The sequence below is a fragment of the Rhipicephalus sanguineus genome, chromosome 9 (genome assembly GCF_013339695.2).
Source record: "Rhipicephalus sanguineus isolate Rsan-2018 chromosome 9, BIME_Rsan_1.4, whole genome shotgun sequence".
In the NCBI taxonomy this organism is placed as follows: Eukaryota; Metazoa; Arthropoda; class Arachnida; order Ixodida; family Ixodidae; genus Rhipicephalus; species Rhipicephalus sanguineus.
Genome location: NC_051184.2, coordinates 72,244,181 through 72,266,485, shown reverse-complemented (window position 1 = coordinate 72,266,485; position 22,305 = coordinate 72,244,181). Strand labels below are relative to the sequence as shown.

Sequence of the window (22,305 nt, the reverse complement as noted above, 5' to 3'; positions counted from 1 at the left end):
GCGCCTTGCACCTTACGGACGCGTAGTGGCTTCTTCGCCGTTTTTCAAAAGGAAGAGTTATGGCTTAGTGGGCACTTAGGAACTTCACATCCAGGAGGCATCCTAGGATAGTTTGAAACAGCCATTGTTACGCGGCACGGTTGAAGGCGGTGCGCACGGGACGCGATTACGCTATCGCGTTCGACTCTTGACGGCGAAGTTCAAGCGACCCCCAAGTCTTTCTTTTTTCCGGAAGTGGTGCCTAATGAAAGACGTCGTACATGGAAATGAAATTACAGAATGTCTCAATATGGTATGCTGAGGACCATTCATTGCTTTGTTTCGTAATGCCTGAAAGATGGTTTTCGACATTGTGATCGAAATTTCGCCAATGTAGATTGCACGTTTCTCTGGCGGTCACACTAGGTCCGCCGTTATGCAGCCTTTACTCGAGCTTCGGGATATGATAAGTGCCAGCTTGAAGATTTTTATCATCGTCTACGTGTCACGTCAAGGTAGGAACGTAACCCGGAAGCATTACACAGCAACTCGAGCTGTCATTCTATGGTCGCCAATATAAGTGCAAGCATGGCGATTTTCGCGTGTCAGATTACACAAGGTCCTCCTGAAATTGAAATACCCGCAGCCATGGCAACGTGTGCTTGATTTCATTTCCAATTTCCATTTTCATTATTTTCATTCTTCAATCGAAACAAGCACTTAAATGGTGCTAAGTTTTACTTGACTTATGGGATTATTCATTCATGACTTATGGTTTCCCTTGTTCTCCTGGCTGATTCAAATATATGAGGTATGCAACGGCCGCATTATACTTGTGCATTAATAGAGCAGTTAAATAAAATCTGCTTAATTTGCACGGCGGTCAGCATACCTTGCTCAATGTGCCCGACTGTGCATACCTTGGTCAATATGCACGGCTGACAGCAGCTATCCGAAGTTCTAATTAAGCGACGGCCCTCCTTAACTGTAGATGGAAACAAAATGCGTTCATTTCAGCTTGACGTGGGGTCCTCCTTTTAAGTGTATCGCGATACCCCAGAACATACATAATAGCCCGATGCCAGTGGCTGTTGCTGCAAGTCAATATTGTGCGTTAGTTGTCGCCCGAGAAGGACGCAGACAAAGAGCACTTGACACTAACCAATGCTCCGGCAGCGCTCTGCCCGGCTTCGCTCAGCCACATGCCTGGAACCATGGCCGAGAAGTAGGGGCCCCACACGCCTGGAGTGAAGATACAGTTCTCGTTCGCCTGCACACACGTGTGTCGAGTCTGCCAAAAACGCCTGTACGTGCATACGCAAGGAGCTGTAATTATAGATGACATCATAAATAAAAACTTACTGCGTCAGCACAAGAAATGGAATACTATACCAAAAACTTACGCCAGAGAAGCGCCTTTACAAATGAGAATGTGCATTTTCTGTATCTGCCCTAACTTAGCCTTCAAGTCAGGTCAAGTTTATGTCAATATCGAGTCCGTGGTCTCCATGCGAACAGATGTCACAGACATCTTGAGAGTGCCAAGAGACCCGTTCAGACAGCTGTAATTCTTTACATTGATGATCACGCAGAGGATAGCAAGAAGGTGTTGAAAGAACGGGAATGCCAAAAGCAAGGTACTTATAATTTTATTTGAACACTAAAACCATGTTTTGCTCCAACTTCGAAGTGACTCAAATGGCTGGGCGTTCTGCTTGGCTTGATACGGGAAGTCGCATGTAACATTTGCATAATTAAATCTAGGCCAGGCTATTGTGCGCTAAATAATATATAAAAAAAATCATTCTTTATACGTTGTCGCATACAAGATTTTTGTTTTTAAATATAATATCTTGAAGAAGTATTGCAACGCGACTCTAGCTGCGCTGTGCAATATTTTGTAAAGGCCACCATTGGGCGAGACTTCCGGTATAGCTCTATAAGAGGCACACGGTGACTGAAAGCAGCCAGAGACTTCACTGTTAGAATAAAATGCGAAATACTGCACTTTCTCTCATAGTTTGCTGGGGTTTTGAACTTTGAACAGAAATATCTTCCGCTCACGTGCAACAATTTTTATAATTATTATGGCGTTCATCTCCGTATTTTAGACCGCACACTCCAGTACGTGCTACAGGTGGCTGTTGAAAAAATGTGGCAGGAGCCTTTTGATCAAATTAAGGTTCAGAATAAACACTACGACGAGCAACACTACACAGTCAATGGGACGCAGAAAATATGAGCAGTATCGAAAAATAATAAGCGAAGATTAATTCAAGTAGTCGAAATGACTCCCGAGGCTGATCTTGCGGCGTTGCTGCAAGTTCAAGGTAAAGCTTTCGAGAGTTACGCACAAAAGTGAACGAAGCCTACTTTGTGGCAGTAAAGTCTTTTTTAAATCTTTCTGAAGCATGTTGAGCTGGCGCTAGCTCTTAGGAGCCACAGCAGACGGGCAGCGGAGCATGCGCATTGGACTCCAGAGTGCGAATCCCTCACCAGCATATGGCAAGTGGATGTTCCGGCAATGATGGCCAGGCGGCGAGAGAATGACTTGCAGAATTCCCCTTCAGCTTCGCAGCCAAGCAAACCTACGGGCGAGATAAGAATTTAGGCACGAAAGCGGGCGTTTGGGCTATCGGGCATGTATTCATCTAGGTAGAAAAGGCGTGCAAACAACATGAACGAAGGCCGGTGTGTTACCACTAGTGCTGCATTTATTCAGCTTCGTCTGCGTTCTTTCGTTGCCTCTTCGCCCAAAATGAATGATAACGAGTATTCGTCTTGTCAAGATGTACACTTGGGCTAGTTGGTTCATATTCGCCGTAAAACAGCTCCGGCGAAAACAACAGACCAGACGAGGAGAAGGACACGTAGGCGAGTATTTGTCAGTCGAAGTTCTTGTAGTTTTGTTGCCTGACACGTTCAATGTTCTCGGTGGTATTACACTCTTGTAACAATACTTACAGTCAATAAATTATCTACAGAGTACTTATCAATCTTTTTATCACAAGAAGTGGTACATGTGAAAGAAAAAGTGCCAGTAAGTTCATTCACCCTGTGAATTATCTGCTTCCTTCTACTTTCGACGTGTTTGGAGAACTTCTATGCGCAGGTACCGAGAAAAATATTGAAAGCTGTAAGTCAAGGCATTACTCGTAGAGAATCTATGAAATTCAGAGAATAAAATGCGTGGCCAGTTTAAGAAATGTGTAAATACATTTCACTCATAGATGGCGACGCCGCTGAAAAGTTACGATGAGTAAGTTCATGACATATGCTATCCTCGACGTGTCTATTTAAATAGTGCGCAAGACTACTTGTTCACACGTAGCTCAGAAAGGAGTTTGCTGTGCTGCTAACAATAATAAAATTGCTTTGTACGAGCTACTGGGAGGTAATAGTATAATTGTTAGGGTTTTGCGTCCCAAAACCAATCTATGATTATGAGGGACGCCGTAGTGGAGGGCTCTGGAAATTTTGACGATCTGGTGTTCTTTAACGTGCATCTAAGTATTACAGGCCTCTAGCATTTTGCCTTCAGTGAAATGCGGCCGCCGCGGCTGGCATTCGATGTCGGGACCTTCGGGTCAGCAGTCGAGCCCCATAACCACAAGACCACCATGGCGGGTAGCCACTGACAGTAAAAATGGCAGTAAAATAATTACAGCACTATCATTTGCATCCCTTACAACTAAACATATATTTGTTGACTTGAATTTTCTCTTTTTTATAATCATTCTACATGAAAAGTTATTGCTTCTAACAAAGCTTTTTCTTGCTGCCTGGTATTTTTAAAAGCTTCGAACTTTCGACCAATATTTAAAAAAAGAAGAGACAGCATTTCGTTTTTCGGTTTTCTAAATTCTGCCAGTGGTCAAAGAAGAGCTCTGCCTAATGGAAACCTCTATTTATATGCGACACTGTGTTTACCTTTATTCCATTGCGCATACTGCGCCAGAAAAACACATAAGATTTCACTTAGTTTTTTGTGTGTGTTTTGATTTCACCAACTCCAACCTTCCTTGGTTCCCCCGCGAGAAAGAACCAAATCACACCGATGTGTTTCTTAATTGCGATATAATTCATTTACTTCCACAAAAATTGTTTGTTGGGCACAAAGCTTTTTTTTTCTTCCTAAGTCTGCGTAAAAGAAACTTCAACAACCTTGCAATCTTGTCTTAGGTACTCAGTTTCTTTTTGTTATGCAATCTCGGTTGTCGTCATAACGAAGAATCAGTCATCAAGCTTCTCTGTGTTTAGTAGCATTTTGCAACTGCTCAGTTCTTGCTCGGAAAGATAAATAGAATATTGAATCGAATTGTAGAAACCCTAGAATTAGAATTGCAGAAACCCCATCATTGCCGCTGAGCATGCATGCATGCGAAACCCCAGCAGTTCGCGCCAACACAATAATACTGACGCCCACGGGCAAACAGCCTCTCTGGCTTGTCGTGGTCCACCGGCGGGCAATGGCAGGGCATGAGGCGAGGTGTTACAAATTCCATGGCATAGTCGATGCTCCCAAGGAAACTAGTGAGGCACATCATGCACATACAGGATACAATGTTGCAAGTACAGGTGAAAAAAAGAGGCTAACTTCTATCGTACCGATTACACATCCAAGAAATAAACAGAAGCGATGAATGGATAGGTTAGGCGACGCACAGCTGGGTGAATACCTTGCGTGCAAATATATTTTCTTGTGGAGTATGGAAGACATTCACAATTGCTACAGTACTTTTGTACAGGTCTTGTTTACATGGCTTACTCGTTTTGCGCTAGAGAAAATACCTTGAATTAATACGCACCAAGGCCTCCGGCGTGCGCATCTATGATAGAAGTGGCGACGGGTGTGCCTTTCTTCAGGCCCAGCTGCAAGCCGGCTTCCATACTGAGGCCACGGCCACAAGGGGCACCCGGAGGCCAGAACTCCTGTCCTGCGACAGTCAAAGCGATTCCTTAAAAATCTGCGCAGTAAAACTGCACAGCGACAACGGTGGCTCAGTCACTATATTTCTTACATTTACCCGGTGTTGTTGAATCTAATCCTGCTATTTCCTGTACCAAAAACTGGGCGCTCGCTAGAGAAACCCAGGTGGTCCAAAGAAAAATAGTAATGCATCCAGTAATGACCGTGTTGCTTTGAGGGGTTAAGGCGTATTGTTTTTATCGATACACCGACAGGTCGATTCCACTGGGCACAAAGACACCGTTCACTGCACAGAATGTCTCGATAAAAGCTTTGAAGGACTCCTGTAATCACAACGCAATACAGGTAAAGTATTCATTTATGCGGGAGCACGCAGCCGAGCATCTTACTCGGCCTCAAAATCTGCAAAATCACAATAATTAAACAAGCGTAGGGTAGTAAACCCTTGCAACTATGAACCCAAGAAACGCCTCATTTATTGGAAATGTGAACAAGGGGAATGATAGCTCCTCGAAGAGCCAGAACACGGAGCAGAGGGTCAGCACTACCATTGGGTATTTGTTTCTTAAGTGGTATCTTTCATATAACGTAATTGTCTAAACTACAGGCTTCAATTCAAGCCCCAATTACCGGCTATTCGGAGCGAGCGTGGAAAAAGCGCCTTGTTCGTGCTTGTTGCTTTAGTCTTTGTCTTGGTTGTTTGCGCCGTTGTTCGAAAAACTGGCGTTTCCATACTGAATTTCGCTTCTTTCCTTAAAAGAGGTTTCTCTTCAATTTACCTATTTCTCATTCAATTTAGCAATTTCTCATTCATAATTTATGCTTCCATAGATCAGTGAAACACTAAAGAATTTGCCAGAGCGTGTTGCACGAGTTATGTTGCACGAACGTGTCGCACGAGGGCAAGGAGTTTACCGCATGCATCACGACTACGCGCAAAAGGTGCTGATGGTGCTCGAAACCTTCGCAGGAAAAACGCATAAAGCTTATTTGTAGAGCCTGGCAAGTGCCTCTTTGCGCGTTGAATGCTTTCAGTCCCTTCATGTGCAACTACAATCATGTCGCAGACTGACAAGCTGAAGCCCTACATGCGCAGAGGGAGAGCGTGTGTCCCACCTTGGCTCATGGCCTCCAGTGGTCTGTGGGGCAGGTGTTGTCTCACTCGTTTTTCAGATAACATTCTTTTGCAAGGAATAATAATTGTTTGAGGGGTTCCCACAGATATTACAATTCGTTTGGGAAAAAGCAGAGCAGACAACATCGCTAGATTTTTCGCGCCTGAAAAAGGGTTAATGCGGATGCCACGTGCAGTGCGCACTACAGAAGAGCAACGCGCCGATCAAGACAACTAATGAACACCGATCAAGAATAAATGTGTGTGTGTCTGTATGCGTGCGTGCCCACCTTTCATGGCGATGACCGCCGCAATCGTTAAAACAAGGAAATGTGTATTTTTTTTTTTTCAAAATTCTGCGTGGCCGTTGTGTCGTGTGCTAGACAGCTTCGCCGGTCATTCACCTTCACCGGGTGGGATCGCTCATATACTTTTAAGTTTGAAGTCTATTTCCATGAGCAGATAAGTTGAAAACTTGTGCAAACACTGTATGGCCCCTTAGCAGAAGGGTAGTCATGGGGCCATTTACAAATATGCACAACGTATACAAACACGAATGTTGCAATATGCAGTAACAGACACGTCAAGGATTCATAGTTGCGAGAGAATGCACAAAAAATCAATACGTTAAATACAATCCAGATGAACGTTGAGAACACTCGTTTAGAGAGTCTGAGCATTGAAGTAAAAAGAGAAAAAAAAAAAACTTGAAGTTCTGGTACCACCACCCATCGTACAGCGCTGTCTCAATAATAATAATATCTAGGGTTTAACGTACCAAAACCACAATATGGTTATGAGAGACGCCGTAGCGGAGGGCTCCGGAAATTTCGACCACCTGGGGTTCTTTAACGTGCACCTAAATCTAAGTACACGGGCCTCAAACATTTTCGCCTCCGTCGAAAATGCAGCCGCCGCGGCCGGGATTCGATCCCGCGACCGTCGGGTCAGCAGTCGAGTGCCATAACCACTAGACCACCGTGGCGGGGCGAGCGCTGTCTCAAAGATAAGCGTAAGAAATTAAGTAAATAAAAAAATTCGGCAGATACCACGTACCGTGGGAGTCGGAGTTATGCGAAGCATGCGGCGGGAAGGTGACTGTGGCGTAAGTTTTTTTACTGAACGACACGTTACAAAATGACGCTAAAGATCTGTATAAATTTGATACGCACATATATATGTTCAAGAGCAGCATATGTGTTATATAACCAGTTTTTTACGGTTGGGTGACGCTGCCAACGGCAACGTGGGTATTACGAACACCAGAAGCGGTAAGCTGATATGTAGTACTTATACTTGTCCCTTATGATGGTGAACGCACGCACGTTTCACGAACCCGTGTGCATGTGTGGAAGAAGTTCTTGACAGTTCTTGAACGAGGTCATCATCTCCGTGATCAGTGAGCACCTTGTTATACTTGTTATAGGATCCGGTGGTGATCGCGGTGACCAGGGGTCCATGTGTAGTGAAGTATGAGGTATAGTACAGCTGTTGGAATTCGTGGATGCCTCGGTCATTTTTTGTCGAGAAATTGTTTGTCGACAGAGCCGGCGACATCTGGGAAACCGAAGTCACCCTTCGCGTAGGTGAGGTATAGGCCGTCGAGGCTGGTAGGCCAGGATAGTGCTACGTAGACCAACATCAGTGGATGGCGCTTGTCGTATTCGTAGACAACCTGGGCGTATGTGGCCTACGTAGTCTAGTCTACAAAGCGGCTGACAATCAATCTGGCATCATCCTTGGTCAGCATGAGGCCATCGCCAAGCCTCGTAAGAAATGAAGAGGACACTGCGTCATTCTTGCGGACTAAGTGCACTTTGCGGTGCGGTGATGTGGATATCATACGTAACTTTCATTCATGTATTCCTCCGGGGTCGAGCAATGCTTCAATATAGCTTGCTGAATCATAGGAATACAAATGTAATGTATATTATACTGCTACAAAAGCGGAGCCAACACTGGAGCCACAGACGTTAATCTGATATGGTGCCGGTATCGTAGGAGTATCGTGTAGTGTTTATTGCTTTTCTGTAAAATTAGATAGCAAGCACCACAACCACAATTGACGTTGCATCGATATTACGCCCGCGTAGGCTGTTTTTCAAAACCAGTTTATAGACCTGGGGTGGCTCAGTGGTAGAATACCTGACTGCACGCAGAATGCTTGGGTTCGATTCCTGCTGGGATTCTAATTTTCATACTTTCCATTCGTCCGGTCAACGCTGCCAATGTTGATTTTTCTTAACGCTCTCGCATTTAAGCTACCAATGTCTGTTCTCGCCGTTCCTGGGTTGATATAAAGTGTCAATCACCTGTGGCGCATACCCGTAAACCGCGGCCCGTGGTAAACGGGTATGTGCTACACGTGTCCAGTGGAAAGGGTTTGACGACGTACGCGACAGGATTGTCGCGTTATCAATGTCATGACCCGACAGTCATATTCGTCAAGTCCTCTTACCCTCCCATGCAAAGTTTGGTCTACACCAAGTTAAGGAGGCGATCATGAGAGCACCCAGACGTAGGCGGCTAGATAGATAGATAGATAGATAGATAGATAGATAGATAGATAGATAGATAGATAGATAGATAGATAGATAGATAGATAGATAGATAGATAGATAGATAGATAGATAGATAGATAGATAGATAGATAGATAGATAGATAGAAACGCCCAAAGTGAAAAAGGTTCGCTAAGAAATGCTTCGCATTTAATACATAAGTCTACGAACACACTTGTTGGTATGCTCATATTGTTCTTGGGATGCAGCATTGTATGTCCTCTGTCACTTTGACAGTAGAATTCAGCATCACGCCTTCTGCTCACGGGAAAAACATGTGCCAGCTGAGCAAGCAGACATGCATTCCCCCCGAGTTGGCAGAGGCTCACGCGCATACAACCTGCTGTTGGGAAACGTGGACGAGTTCCAAGTGTTCCGCGATGAGTTGTCCCTTACGCAAACACGCTGCGATACTGGAACTCCCGGAATCTTCAAGAAAGCTGGTGAAGAAACCGCCAAACAACTTAGCGTAATAACCGAGAGGTGCGCAAGTATCACGCGGTTCGTGATATTTCCAGCTTGCGAGACTTTGGCGATTAAAGCGTTCGTTACTCGTTTTGAAAGCCTTCCTTGTCTGCCGCCTTATACACCAAGCCGAGGCAGTCTGTAGGCTTCTTCACAATACAGCGCTTTCTTACAAGCAACCCATGCCGTGTTGTCGCTACACACCTTTGAACAAGGTGACTGGCTCTTTGTAGCTCAGAAATCTAAAGTTGGAACAAATACTGGGAAGCATCGATCTCTGCTCCAACATTAGGGTCCATCTGCAACGATGTGCCTGGACCTTTACAATAATAATTGTTAGCGTTTAACTCCCCGAAACCACGATACGATTATGAGGAACGCCGTAGTGGAGGGCACCGGAAATTTTGACCACCATGGGTTCTTTAACGACACCTAAATCCAAGTACACAAGCCTCAAGCATTTTTGTTTCCATCGAAAATACGCCCTCCGCAGCCGGGATTCCATACCGCGACCTTCGGGCCAGCAGTCGAAGGCCTTAACCACTAGACCACCGTGGTGAGCGTGCCGGGGTCTGTAGCAGTGTCCTAACGCCTTGTACCTCAGTGAACGTAAATACTCATTTAAGTTGAAAAAAAAATCATACCAGCTTCTAACTAATGGTGCAAAGCCTTAAGGAAGAGCGGAGCTCTCTCTACTTTTCTCTCTCTCTCTCTGGCTATGTTTTCCTATCTTTTTCAGTCTTTATTCGCTTTACTTATATTTTTCTCTTCCTCTATCTGTCTCTCTCTATTTTTTATCTATTTCTTTCCCTCTCTCTCTTTCTCACGTGTTCATTCAACACTCGCACCTGCTGTACACGGTAAAGAGGCTTGCTCAAATCCTGTGTCGCATAACCACCTGAGGAGTTATGCCCGACGGAGCGCAACTTACAGACAGCCTAAACAGCTTTACTCTATGGAAAATGAGGAGAACGCGTGCCGTTTCACGATGACAATAGTTCTTTTTAAGACGGAGCACAAGTTAACTACAGCCTAAACAGCTTCACTGTAAAGAGAATGAAGAGAGCGCGTGCCGGTTCACGATGACGATAATTTTTTTATGACGGAGCACAAGTAACCGACAGCCTAAACAGCTTCACTGTAAACAGAATGAAGAGAGCGCGTACCGCTTCACGATGACGATAATTTTTTTTATAACGGAGCACAAGTAACCAACAGCCTAAAGAGCTTCACTGTAAACAGAATGAAGAGAGCGCGTACCGGTTCACGATGACGATAATCTTTTTATGAAGGAGCACAAGTAACCGACAGCCTACAGAGCTTCACTGTAAACAGAATGAAGAGAGCGCGTGCCGGTTCATGATGACGATCATTTTTTTATGACGGAGCACAAGTAACCGACAGCCTAAACAGCTTCACAGTAAAGAGAATGAAGAGAGCGCGTACCGGTTCAGAATGACGATAATTTTTTTATGACGGAGCACAAGTAACCGACAGCCTAAACAGCTCCGCTATTCAAAGGCCTGACGATTTTGAGTAAGACCTACTCTACTATGAGAAAGCGGTAGGCGGTTCCAGAAATCGCACGGAAGCGGAGACATTAGAAAACGCATTGTGCGCCATTCGTGTCTGTGCTTAGAACAAGCAAGTGAACGATCTAGACTAGTGTGAACTGTACTGTGGGAGAGTTGTGCGCTCCTCTCGTTGAAGAAAAGATGGACAGTGGTAATCGTGTGTTTAGAAAAAATATGCAACGATTCTGAGTACTTCGTACTCTGACTACGGGAGAGCCGTAAGCCGTCCCAGATTACAGAGAAAGCTTCACGTCGACGACGACAATTGGAGCCAATCAGGTGGCGTAAAGTGGGATCTCGTCATTTCATGCGACCACGTCCGACTCCCCGCTATGTTCACATACGTTTCTCCTTATTTTCCGAAAATGTTGTAGCACTCGATAAACTTGATCAGAAAGCACTTACAGGAACTGAAGGCTGCGTATGTCTTTAAGCTAAGATTACACTCTGCTTTTGAAGGGAAAAAAGTGATTGCTGAAACAGCCACGAAATATATGTTCAGCGAAAGCAGCATGTGACGACGACGAAGAGGCAACTGGTGCGCTCTTTCTTACCAATGGCATGCAATATCACGCGCCTCTATTTCCCGCAATTGCTCTGTGTTGCCTTGCGGACGCTAGGCGTGCTTACTTTCTCGCACGGACTCTATACCCGCGGACAACTTTTCTTGGCAATGAAGCGAAGGCTACAGAGCCACAATGCACGTATATATTCTGCGTGAGATATATAAAGTACTCCTTCATTTTCTACATGTAGCTTTTTGAGATGGAACGCAGCGCACACAAGCGAGATATTTGCATTTCTTTTACTTTATACGTCGTCACCTTGCGTTTTTGCGTGCGTGAAAAAGTCGCACCTTTTACCCGCACCTTATACGCTAAGCAGCGTTTGCGTCGAAATGCAACGCTAGCCTTCACTTTCCACGGCGTTACGAGACGCGCGCCAAACCAGACTATACTTCGCGTAGCAGTACATGTGCAGACACTCCACCCCCGTAGCTTTCACTTCATTGCCAAGAAGTCGAATAATGAGCTCATTTGAAAAAGTGTTTCTGCTATGGACGGCACCTGATATGTTTCATTCTGCAATGAAAATTCACAACAAGGCCTGCTGAAGGGCCCCTTATATGATAGAAAGGATCTGCATGAATGAGACAAGCATATGGCACTGGTGCGCATTCCACTTCAAGAAGAAAAGAAAATTGGGGTCGATAACACACTAGTGGTTCAAAGACTGAAGAAACAACAGAGCTGGTGGCCTTCCCCTACTCCTTTCCCTCCGATCATTCCTCCTCGCCCTCACTTGCTTTTCCCACCCCCCTTGCTATACTATACAAGCTTATGTTACGCTTTGCGCAGTCCACTCCTGCTTTCCTTGCTCCTCACCATCGCATCACCCCTCATCATCCTCATTTTCGTTTTCCACCCTTTTGCTATACTATTCTATGCATACTGTACATGGCTGGGCAAAGATACTTTGAAATTTATAGCGATACGATACAAGATACTCAGGCAAAAAGTACTTGAGATACAGATACAACATACTACCGCAATAACTGTATCCGATACGATACTTGCCACTTGTATCTTAAGATACTTCGATACATACGCAAATTTGTTATTATAGATCCATGCATATAATGTAGCAGCAAACGCCAATGCACAAAAATATCTGCTTGAAATTTATTAACTGTGACCAACCTTGTTTCATTTGAATGAATGTCTGTTAGTATCTTAAAAGTTTTGTCCTTCTTGCTCAAAGTACATTAGCTCGATTCCGAAATAACTTACTGGGGTTGGTTAAAGCTGCTTAACAGGACACCACTTTATCAACTTCGCTGACAGCGGTTCTTGCTTCTTTTTTTGTAACTGATGGGAGTCGCTGCTCAGCTTGCCGACCAGCTAGCGGGTTGCCATCTAATCACACGAACTTCAATAAGAAGCCTTGTCACGATGGTGCAAATATCGGCGTGGACATTTACCTTGTCCGTAAGCCACCGCTACGCAATACTGGATCCCCGGACAGGCGCACAGCAGCAACAAAACTGGTAGCGACATTTTTTATGACGCATAGTGTATACGTAGAGGACATGAAACAGAAATGGCTGTTCATATTCTACGTATCTTCTAGTGTAAAGCGTTCGTTATCAATATACTCACTAACGTACAATTTTTGAACGATTTTTCTTCAACGAAAGAACATGTGCAACCAGGAAACGTCTCAGACGTATTGTATTGTCACGTGGTATAGTGCAGAACATGTGCAACCAGGAAACGTCTCAGACGCATTGTATTGTCACGTGGTATAGTGTCGAATATGAAGGCGGCAGTCAAATTGTAGAAACGAAACTCTTTACTGAGCTAACTTACTGAGAAAACTAAGTAACTGAAAGTACAAGCAAAGCACGCTGCACGGTGATAGCGGCGATCACATTCGTCGGTAATCTGATCATCGGCGGAACGCGCCGTCTTTCATACATCCGGGATCAAAGCTTCCAGCGTTATCACTGCAGCTCGCGCAAGCTCCCGATTAAACTAGACTACTCGCGTCCTGCTCGTAATTTTAACAGAACAATTGGAAAAAATTGCGAAGCTTCCGAAACATTGTGGCGCGGCTTGCGCTGAGTGGTGCTAACAGTTCTTTTTTTTCGGTTTAACCCGAATCACACCAAAATAAATAAGAGCGCATGGCAATATAGTTGCACAAAGCGTCGCAGCACAATGCCGCTATTCGCGCTATTGCCACTTACAGCTCCGATGATCTGGCGACTAGTAATAGTAAAAAAAATCAGGGAGGCCTAAAAAGGGAACAAAAAGAAATTATCTGTAAAATAGACAACGGATTCTGTATCAAACACTCGCAGTGAATAAGTATAGAAACCCGATGCAGGCGGGACCACTATTAGCTATGCCAATTAAGGATGAAGTATCGTCAGCTTACCTGTTAAAGGGACACTAAAGAGCAAAACAATTTTTCTCGCATTAGTAAAGTAGTCTTCCACGATACCAAAAACACCACGCTTTCTGCGCGAAGACGCTTAATAAGCGAGAAAACGCGCAAAACGAAAATACAGGTGGCGACGCCACCTTGGAATTCCCGCACCATTTGCCGTGACATCACATATTTTTGACGGCACCTGCTTGGGCCTTTGTAGTTCCTAATCAGTTAAATCGAAGTACATTGTCCTCTGAGGGGGCCAGAGACTTGACATAACGAGTTTGTGGAAATTTCGTCGAGCCAGTGGCGCCAAAATACGTTAAATGCTCTTTGAAATCGTTTTCGTCACGAATTACAAAGTTCGGCGCGAAATTTAAAAATGAAACTTTGAACTTGGTTTTCTCCTCCAATAATGAACCTATGGTAGTGAAATAAACTACACAAGAATTCTCCGAGCACACTTTATCAATCCAAACCAATTCATTGTTTCCCTTTAGTGTACCTTTAAGGTAAGACAATAGAAAATTATTTGCCTATGCAAAATTGCCTGAAAATACTAGTTGGCACGCTCATGAGAAAAACAGTGCATTTGGTATAAATGTTTCTCGAATCCCCCATCTAACGTCTATAAGATGGCTCTTAATAATTTCCATTATTATAATGCAAACTCAATTTCACTATTTTATTAAGCGGTAAATAGAATGGTTTGTACTGTATACTCAAAGCCCGCCGCAGTGGCCTAGTGGTTATGGTGCTCGACTACTGACCCGAAGGTCACAGGAATGAATTCTGGCCGCGGCGGACGAATTTTCGATGTAGGCGAAAATCCTTGAGGCCAGTGTATTTAGGTTTAGGTGCACGTTGAAAAACCCCAGGTGGTCGAAATTTCCGACGCCTTCCACCACGGCGTCTCTCATAATCATAACGTGGTTTGGGGACGTTAAACTTTAAATGTTATTATTACTGTATACTCGGGGCACGCCCACATAACTATATATTTGTTTTCAAAATCTCCTTGGCAGAACAGTAGATTCAAGCGAAGTATGAACGTGTAAAGAGATCAAATATAACGCAGACATTTAAAAGTAGCAACAAAGCACAGCGCTTCTTTTGGCAGCGCTTTACAAAAGAGATATTGCAGCGACAACACTGGGAAAAAACAATAGCGACCTTGGTAATGTATCATATCCAAAAGAACCGCACATGAGAAAGCGTTTGTGCTAACAATCAAATTATGATTTCAAAAATTCTTTGAAAAAAGATAGCAGGACAAAAAAGATGGGGTACACCGAGATATCTTTTGCTAGGTAAATGCTTGTTCTAATAGATCGAGCATCGGGATCGGTGGGGCTATAGTTCTTAGAACATTATCTGCATATAAGCCAATGTCATCGTATGTAAGGCAAACTTACATCCACGAAGTCCTTCAAGTCGCTGGTGTGTGAAAGCCACGAGGCGCAAGGAAACTCCGTTCTCACATGCTTCAGATTTCATAACGAAGCACCACGCAAGAAAATCTTCAATAATGACACGAAAGCGGCATAAGAATTTCCGTGAAAGACGGTGCGCTCGTTAGAGTGCGCTGCACAGGACCGTGGCAAGAGTAAGTGTCATGGAACTGACACAAATAAAACGAAAAGAAGAAATTCGAGAAAACAAGAACAATGTGGGCTGGGTGTAGACGTTTGCGCGCGTGTTTGCGTCGAGACTGTGCGAGCGCTTGACTCTGTTCCACCAATAGGGACGCGCAGACCTGATCGGTGTCATCACCTGCCCTCACTAGAGAACTCTGGCAGAAAGATAAATTTATGTGGCTGCCCTTAGTTTTATTCAGACGGCTTAGTGGCGCCAGTACCAGCTTCAGAAGCGGAGTTCAGCCAGCGATAATTGTTTCGCACGGTGGTGTTGCGATGGCAGTATCTTGTATCTTAAGATACACGATACATTATTGAATGTATCGTAAATACAGATACAGATACTTGTTTTGCGAGACGTATAGCGATACAGATACAAGACACCCAAAGAGTATCTAAGATAGTATCTAAAATACATGTATCTTCGATACTGCCCAGCACTGATACTGTACTACTTTGCTATGCTATACTATACTTTACCCCTTCCACTAGTGCAGTGGCATAGCCAGGGGGTGGCACGACGGGCACGTGCTCCTCCCGAAATTCCTTTGTGCCGCGGGACACACAGCACAAAATGACACTAGACCGCACTAGCCTGCGCGGCCCCCACTTCGGATTAAGGGCGTGCCCCCACCGAACTAAACTTCTGCCTACGCCACTGCCCTGCAGTCGGATACAACTTAAGAAGTCTGGGGAGGCCCTGCTTAGATGACCGCAGCACGGCAGTCTGTCACCTCTGCGACAAAATAAATAGTCCCGGTCATGCACTCCGCAACTTTCTGCAAAGGCGGGGCACCAGCCGTCCGGCTCGTGACGTCAGTCTGGAGTGTGCGCCCATTGGTGCACGTTTGTGTGCATCCGCCTTTCAGGAGGAAAAGCTGCAGACTTCCAAACTTTTATCCTACCATGGTGTAAGATAGCAAAGCGGATGTCTCAATTCTGGTTGACAAAACCATCGACAAAACTTGGCAAAACCATCGGGTTGGCAGCTGTGTAGTTTCATTCCCAGCCGCTTTTAAAAAGCCCATGAGTAGACGACGCGTGCACTTCGTCATTGTGGCCACGACGTTCGTCCTAGCGCGACGCCTCGGAGAGACGGTAGAAAGATATAGCTTCATAAACCTTCCGCTTGGGCAAGTGCCTATAGCACACTAAGCGCAATTTTTTGGAGCGTTGAATAAGGCAGACATATTGTGCGACAACGTGCGTGTTCTTGCTTACATCTGTCTTGCTGAGCACACCAAAAGCCATGTTCAGCTTGAACGTGGTGAAGACGAAGTGAGGACGAGGTCGTCTCTCTGCTGCCTGTTTTCCTGTTCTTGCGCCTCTCTCCGCAGGTTTCGCTTTCTTTAAGACAAAGCTTTACTAACTAGTATACTCTCTGTCGTTCGAAGCCTTCGAGACTATGCACGGGACCGCGGCAAGCCGCTGGCGCCGTCAATCCTTGACGTCATTCTGCGGAGCCACGCTTTCTAGCTGACGCCCTCGCCATGCGTCACGCTCCCAGAGAGCAGTAATGGCGACGTTTTCCAACACAAATGTGTTTTAAGCTGAAGTCACGAAATATTCTGTAGCGGAAATAATATCAGTAGAAGAGCACGTGTAAATGTGAAAACTGAGGATACTTTTGGCGCAAATCGAACGAGGACACATAATACAAAAAGAACAGGACGGGCGCCGAAAGCATCCTCAGCTGCGTCCTCGTTCGATTTGCGCCAAAAGTGTTCTCAGTTATGAACCACTACCAGAGAGAGAGAGAGATAAAAGCGAAGGAAAGGCAGGGAGGTTAACCAGGTTGTACCCGGTTTGCTACCCTACACAGGGGGAGGGGGAAGGGGAGAAAAAAGAAGAGAGAGAGCAAGGAGGAAAGAGGGAACAAGTAATACGCGTGCACACATCAGTGTTCACCGCATACACACAGACAGTCACAACGGGAAAATATTTGACATCAGTTCCTCTGCGAGATGCTAAAAAAGGCTTGCAAGGATTGGCTCCAAGGAATCCAGTACTTGCAGAGCGCATTGAGCCGACGGGGTTGTCATTCCTTTGAGGAGAGTGCGCATCGTGGTCATGAGAGACCTCAACACAGCGATGACTTGTAGGTTCTTGTCGTGACAATCATCTGTGGACGATGAAGCACACTGCGGGGCATTCTGCATCGGCTCTTTATGAGTGCGCAGTGGTGGCAGTGAGGGCCACGCGACATCCGCCGCCGCTTTCGAAGCTTCTGCGTCTTTCCGGCTCTCCAATTGTGATGCGTTGGGCGGTGGTGGTGGCGGCAGTGGTGGTAGCTGACGCTTAAGGGAAGTCTGACGATCTGTCGGTGTAGGAGATCGCGTTGTCCGTCCAGATTGGGTAGCAGTAGTCTTAGACCTTCGTCGCCGACGTGAGCGTCGTTGTCTGTTTCTCACCACATCAGCAGCCTCTTTGTGCGTCGAGCCGTCCCGTACCATCTGTTTCATGACGCTCCATTCTTTTTTCACTAATGGACAGTCCCTTGATGAGGCTTCGTGTGCTCCATGGCAGTTGGTACATTTGAGGGCAGTTGCTCGGCAGGATTCCGCATTGTGTGGCTCTGCACAGCGGGGACAAATCGCCACGTTCCTGCAAACTCCGCTCACATGACCTATTTTTTGACATTTACGGCACTGGAGTGGTCTTGGTGTAAACGGACGGACCACGTGACGAAAGTGTCCCACCTTCACGTGGGATGGCAATATGTCACCTTTGAAGACAATCTTCACGCAACGCGAGTTGCCAAGACGTGAGACTTGGACGATGTTGCTATGGTCACTAACTTCTTGACGAGCATTGGAAGGTCACCACAAGGAATGGAGATGTCTACATCGTATATTACACCTACCACCATGTCCTTGTTAAGTGGAAGGTGAGCTCGAACCTTGATACCGTCGAAGTCTGTGACCCTGGTCAGAGCAAGCAGAGATGCCTGGTGTATAACGTCGATAGCCAAGACATTCTTGCGGGGGTTGACTCGAACATCCTTGATTTCGTTTGGAGCCAGAGACTCGAGTTTCCTCGAGATGGTCTACCGATTCAGGTGTCTCAGATTGTCCGATGGCGTAACAGGCACAAATAGGACGGTGTAGTTCATTGAAGCCTCCTTCGGCTTCACAGTAGGTGCGGTTGAAGCTGTTGAAGCTCCCATAGATCTTCGTTTTGGTTTACGACTGTAAACAGGCGTGAATTCATCCTCGGAATCGTCACTGCTTGCCGAATACAGTTCGGTGGACTCACTGTCGGCGTCGCTGAGTTCGCTGTTCCGTTTCCTCGAGGGGCCCGCCGACGGCGGAGGCATGCCTGGAGGGTCTGAAGGCCAGTCTACTTCCTGTGTAGCCAAATAAAATACCGATGGCTACGCGAGGAACATGAAAAATCACCAAAAACTGTCACCCGGTAAACAAAGCGCTGTGCAAGACGCACACTTCGTCGTCGTCCACTACCACTACCACTACCACTACCACTACCACTACCACTACCACTACCAACTAGCTCAAACCAGAATTCTGCTAGAACAAATGTCAAAAATTCGGGAGCCCTTACCCTGTCGGAAAAATGGGGACCAGGGGAGCTCGGCGCGTGCGCGCCTGTAGCTACTACTTTTCTTTCTTTCTTTCTTTCTTCCTTTCTTTCTTTCTTTCTTTCTTTCTTTCTTTCTTTCTTTCTTTCTTTCTTTCTTTCTTTCTTTCTTTCTTTCTTTCTTTCTTTCTTTCTTTTCTTCCTTCTTTCTTTCCTTCTTTCTTTCCTCCTTCCTTTCTTTCTTTCTTTCTTTCTTTCTTTCTTTCTTTCTTTCCTTCCTTCTTTCTTTCTTTCTTTTCTTTCTTTCTTTCTTTCTTTCTTTCTTTCTTTAACTTTGCGGAATGCTCCCTCCTACCACTTTCTTCCTCCATGCCGTGAATTTGACTTTCATCCACGTGCTTAGCTGCGCAACAATTCAGTTGCTACAGGCAACAACAACGCGGGTTTTTGTGGGTACGACGGCGGCACCAAAATCTGTGAGTGATAAAAGGTTGGCTTAAAATAAATTCGAAAAAGATTTCTTATTGCATTGTCCTTGTTAATACTGTAACATTTTTCATTTTTGCATCGTATTTCTGGTGTCTTTTTTTTTCGCTTTTCTGCAATTGCTGTATTTTGCCTGCATTGTCACTGTATCTATTACCCCTTCGCAACAGCCCCCCCCCCCTCATGTCATGCTCTTACATGGGGGGGACGATACCCTAAGCGCCTTAGGGTATCGGAATAAAGGAGACCTTGGACAGGGATTGAGCAAACGGCACTTCTGTGTGAGAACATAGCAACTGGATGCTCTAACCACTTGGCCAGAGGCCCACGTATTGTTCTCGGCTGTTGGTAAAAATGGCGCCGCACAGTAGGAAGTGTTCAGCGGAGTAGTGCTACATCGTGACACTAACGAGCTGAGGTCGAAACTTGGCATCTGAGCGTTTTTTCACGAGGTTTACTCTGCCGTCGGAGCTTTGTGCTCTGACGGCCCGCTAACAACACAGCTTCATCGAACAGATTCTCGTCCGCGTCGCATTAGCCTATGACGCCTCGTTGTCTCCTCAAGTGCACTTGAAACACGCATCAACAGTGATTCAGCGCATGAACAGCGTATCAACTGCTTCACTATGTCCAAGGCGCCAAATAGCCATTTCGCTGTTTTAAAAGGGTGCCACACTTTCTTTAAACATACATGATCGGATATCGCTGGTGATCATTAGGCAATGCTTCTGTGAGCATGTGAGCCAAATATTATGGTACTGCACGCAGCAGCTGCATTGTAATTTAGTTTTGTAAGTCCCTCGCTCTACTCTCGGCAAACTACGTAATAGAAGGGATCGACTCCGTGGACGACGGGGGAAAAAACGGTCATTGGCTGGTTCCATGACGGCCAGAAAATTTTTCGCAACATTTACCTTGTTTGTTTCAAGTTCAGTAAAAAAAACAACATATATGTGTCCCGTTCTTCAGAAACACCGTGAAAGTAACCTATCTTATTACTTCCTGTCTGCATTAACGTTCCAACTGAAATAGGCAGGTCATGCCGCTACACTTGTCGATAGTATTATTTCTGTTGAATGCTAATCTTTGAAGGACACGGAGAAAATCCTGTTTTTGCAGTAAGCCAATTAAGAAAGGTGTCATTGGTACTGCTCATATTGTGTTCTTTCTAAAGTGTAGTGAAATACAAATGTAAAAGAAATGTAGCATTTTTGCGGCAATTTAACCCTGCAATGCATTATGCCGTCTATTAAACGGCGTTGTGTGTGAATATAGGCTCAATGTAGCTTAGAGGATTTCCGCAATTTCTGTTCAAGCTCTGGGCCAGTAGCTTCTAGCCAGTGTTCAATAATCATTTAAACAAGATTGTACCAACTTGAACCCAGACTTTAAGTGTTTGACAAGCTGGCGTGAAATGCAGTGCAAGTTACATGAGGGAAGTGGCATGTAGGATGTACATAATGAAGCAAGCGCAACTTCCACGAATACTTAGAAAGGACAGGACATCAACATTCGTGTGATGCCTACATAAGAACGCTATTTCCGACATAAAAATTTTCAGTTGCTAGTAAGCGCTCCGTCCTGCGTTCTTTCGGAGTCTTCGTGCAAGTTCCGCTTGTTTCATCGTGAATATTTACCAACATGCCCAACAGGCAGTTTTCCTAAATGTAGAATGCAATCCCAGTATAGGAAACGATATGATCCCTAACTTCAGTCCTTCAAGTAAAAAAAGAAAAGAAAAAAAAAGAGACGAAGCTGAGTGCTGCACTGGCTGCTTACCTATGATGCGATAGCTGTCTTTTGTCAGGTCTTCGAGGCCGATACGAATCCAGAAGGACTCCTGCCATCCGGGCTCCATGTCCGAGCCTGGCGCCGAGCCCGCCTGGTAGGTCCACTTGCACACTGCCGAACACAGGGAGCGTGACGCGCAGCCGGTGGCGCGCCACGTCAGGAAGTCAGGCAGGTCCAAAGCGAGACCCAGGCGCTCCCACGTGGACGGCAGGTTCTAGTATCGGAGCAAAGAAATGGAAACACATGTCCAGAAAAAATGGTCGCGGAGGAGAAGGAGGAAAACAGTGGGAAGAAACATACAACTCATGGATACTACAGACTCAGCCTCAAGTGCGAAAACCAGACAATAAAAATTACACCATCTCCCACTCAAGGGAACCATGGCGGGATGCGAAGCAGTATTGAGGGTGCACAAGTTTCCGTTACGTTCATTCGGCGTTTCCGTTAGTGTGTGAGGTTTGTATCTAGTGTTTGTGTTATCATTACGTTGTGTTTGTGCGTTGCTTCCCGTTAGCGCCGAGTGAACGATAGGCGCCGACGCTGACGTTACAACTCATCTGAACGGGAGCGAAGCGAGAATGACGGAAGCCGACTGATCGCACGCGCTTATATACACATGAAATGGGGGAGAGAGAGGAGAGAGTGTGTTACAGGCTGTATTTGGCTGCGGTGCGGCTATATCACGTGGGAGGAGAGGCTGCGCCGCGGCTGCAGCGCGGGGGAGGAGAGGAGAGAAGGCGACTGAACACTTGTATAAAGGAGGAGAGTAGGAGAGAGAGTAGGCGCATGCGCAGCGGAGCGCGGACGCCACCACCGCCGCCGGACCCAGCCCCGAGCAAAAGTTGCTTCGCATCTTTTGCAGTAAGCAAAAAAATACCTTCAAGGGTGCACAGGTGGGACTTGCAATGCTGTGCAGTGTTTTGAGGTTTACGTTTTCTGGTTGTGAAACTTATCCTCAAATACATAGGGGTGCGCACTAGGGGGGCAGGGGACGGCCACCCCTCTCCCCCCGACCAAGTCATCTAAAGCGGGCCGCCAAGTCTGCCCCATACCATAACTTAGTCGGAGCTGTCCTGTCATTGTTTAAAGTGCAAGGTTATGACCATGGAGGCTTTGAGTGCGGAGCACTTTAGGTGCCCAGGCTGTCGTATGCTGTCATCACTTGGCGTAACGCAGGCAAAAGCACGCATAAAAATAGAAGAAAGAGGAAGCAAGCGAGAAATAGAGAGAGAGAGAGAGAGAGAGAGAGAGAAAGAAAGGGAAAAATAGGCAGAAAAATACCAATAAATAGAAATAAGG

General features: G+C 45.6%; 1 protein-coding gene across 2 annotated transcripts in view; it reads right to left on the bottom strand.

Annotated features, from left to right (window-relative positions):
- Nucleotides 1-22,305, bottom strand: part of LOC119405310 (FGGY carbohydrate kinase domain-containing protein) — a 46,914-nt gene that overhangs the window by 16,843 nt on the left and 7,766 nt on the right. For both annotated transcript variants that reach the window (XM_037672136.2, XM_037672137.2), the window contains exons 4-7: nucleotides 20,995-21,220; nucleotides 4,788-4,916; nucleotides 2,476-2,567; nucleotides 1,142-1,249 (exon numbers count right to left, since the gene is read on the bottom strand). In XM_037672136.2, coding sequence (XP_037528064.1) covers nucleotides 1,142-1,249; nucleotides 2,476-2,567; nucleotides 4,788-4,916; nucleotides 20,995-21,220 — 555 coding nt within the window. The remainder of the gene's footprint in view (nucleotides 1-1,141; nucleotides 1,250-2,475; nucleotides 2,568-4,787; nucleotides 4,917-20,994; nucleotides 21,221-22,305) is intronic.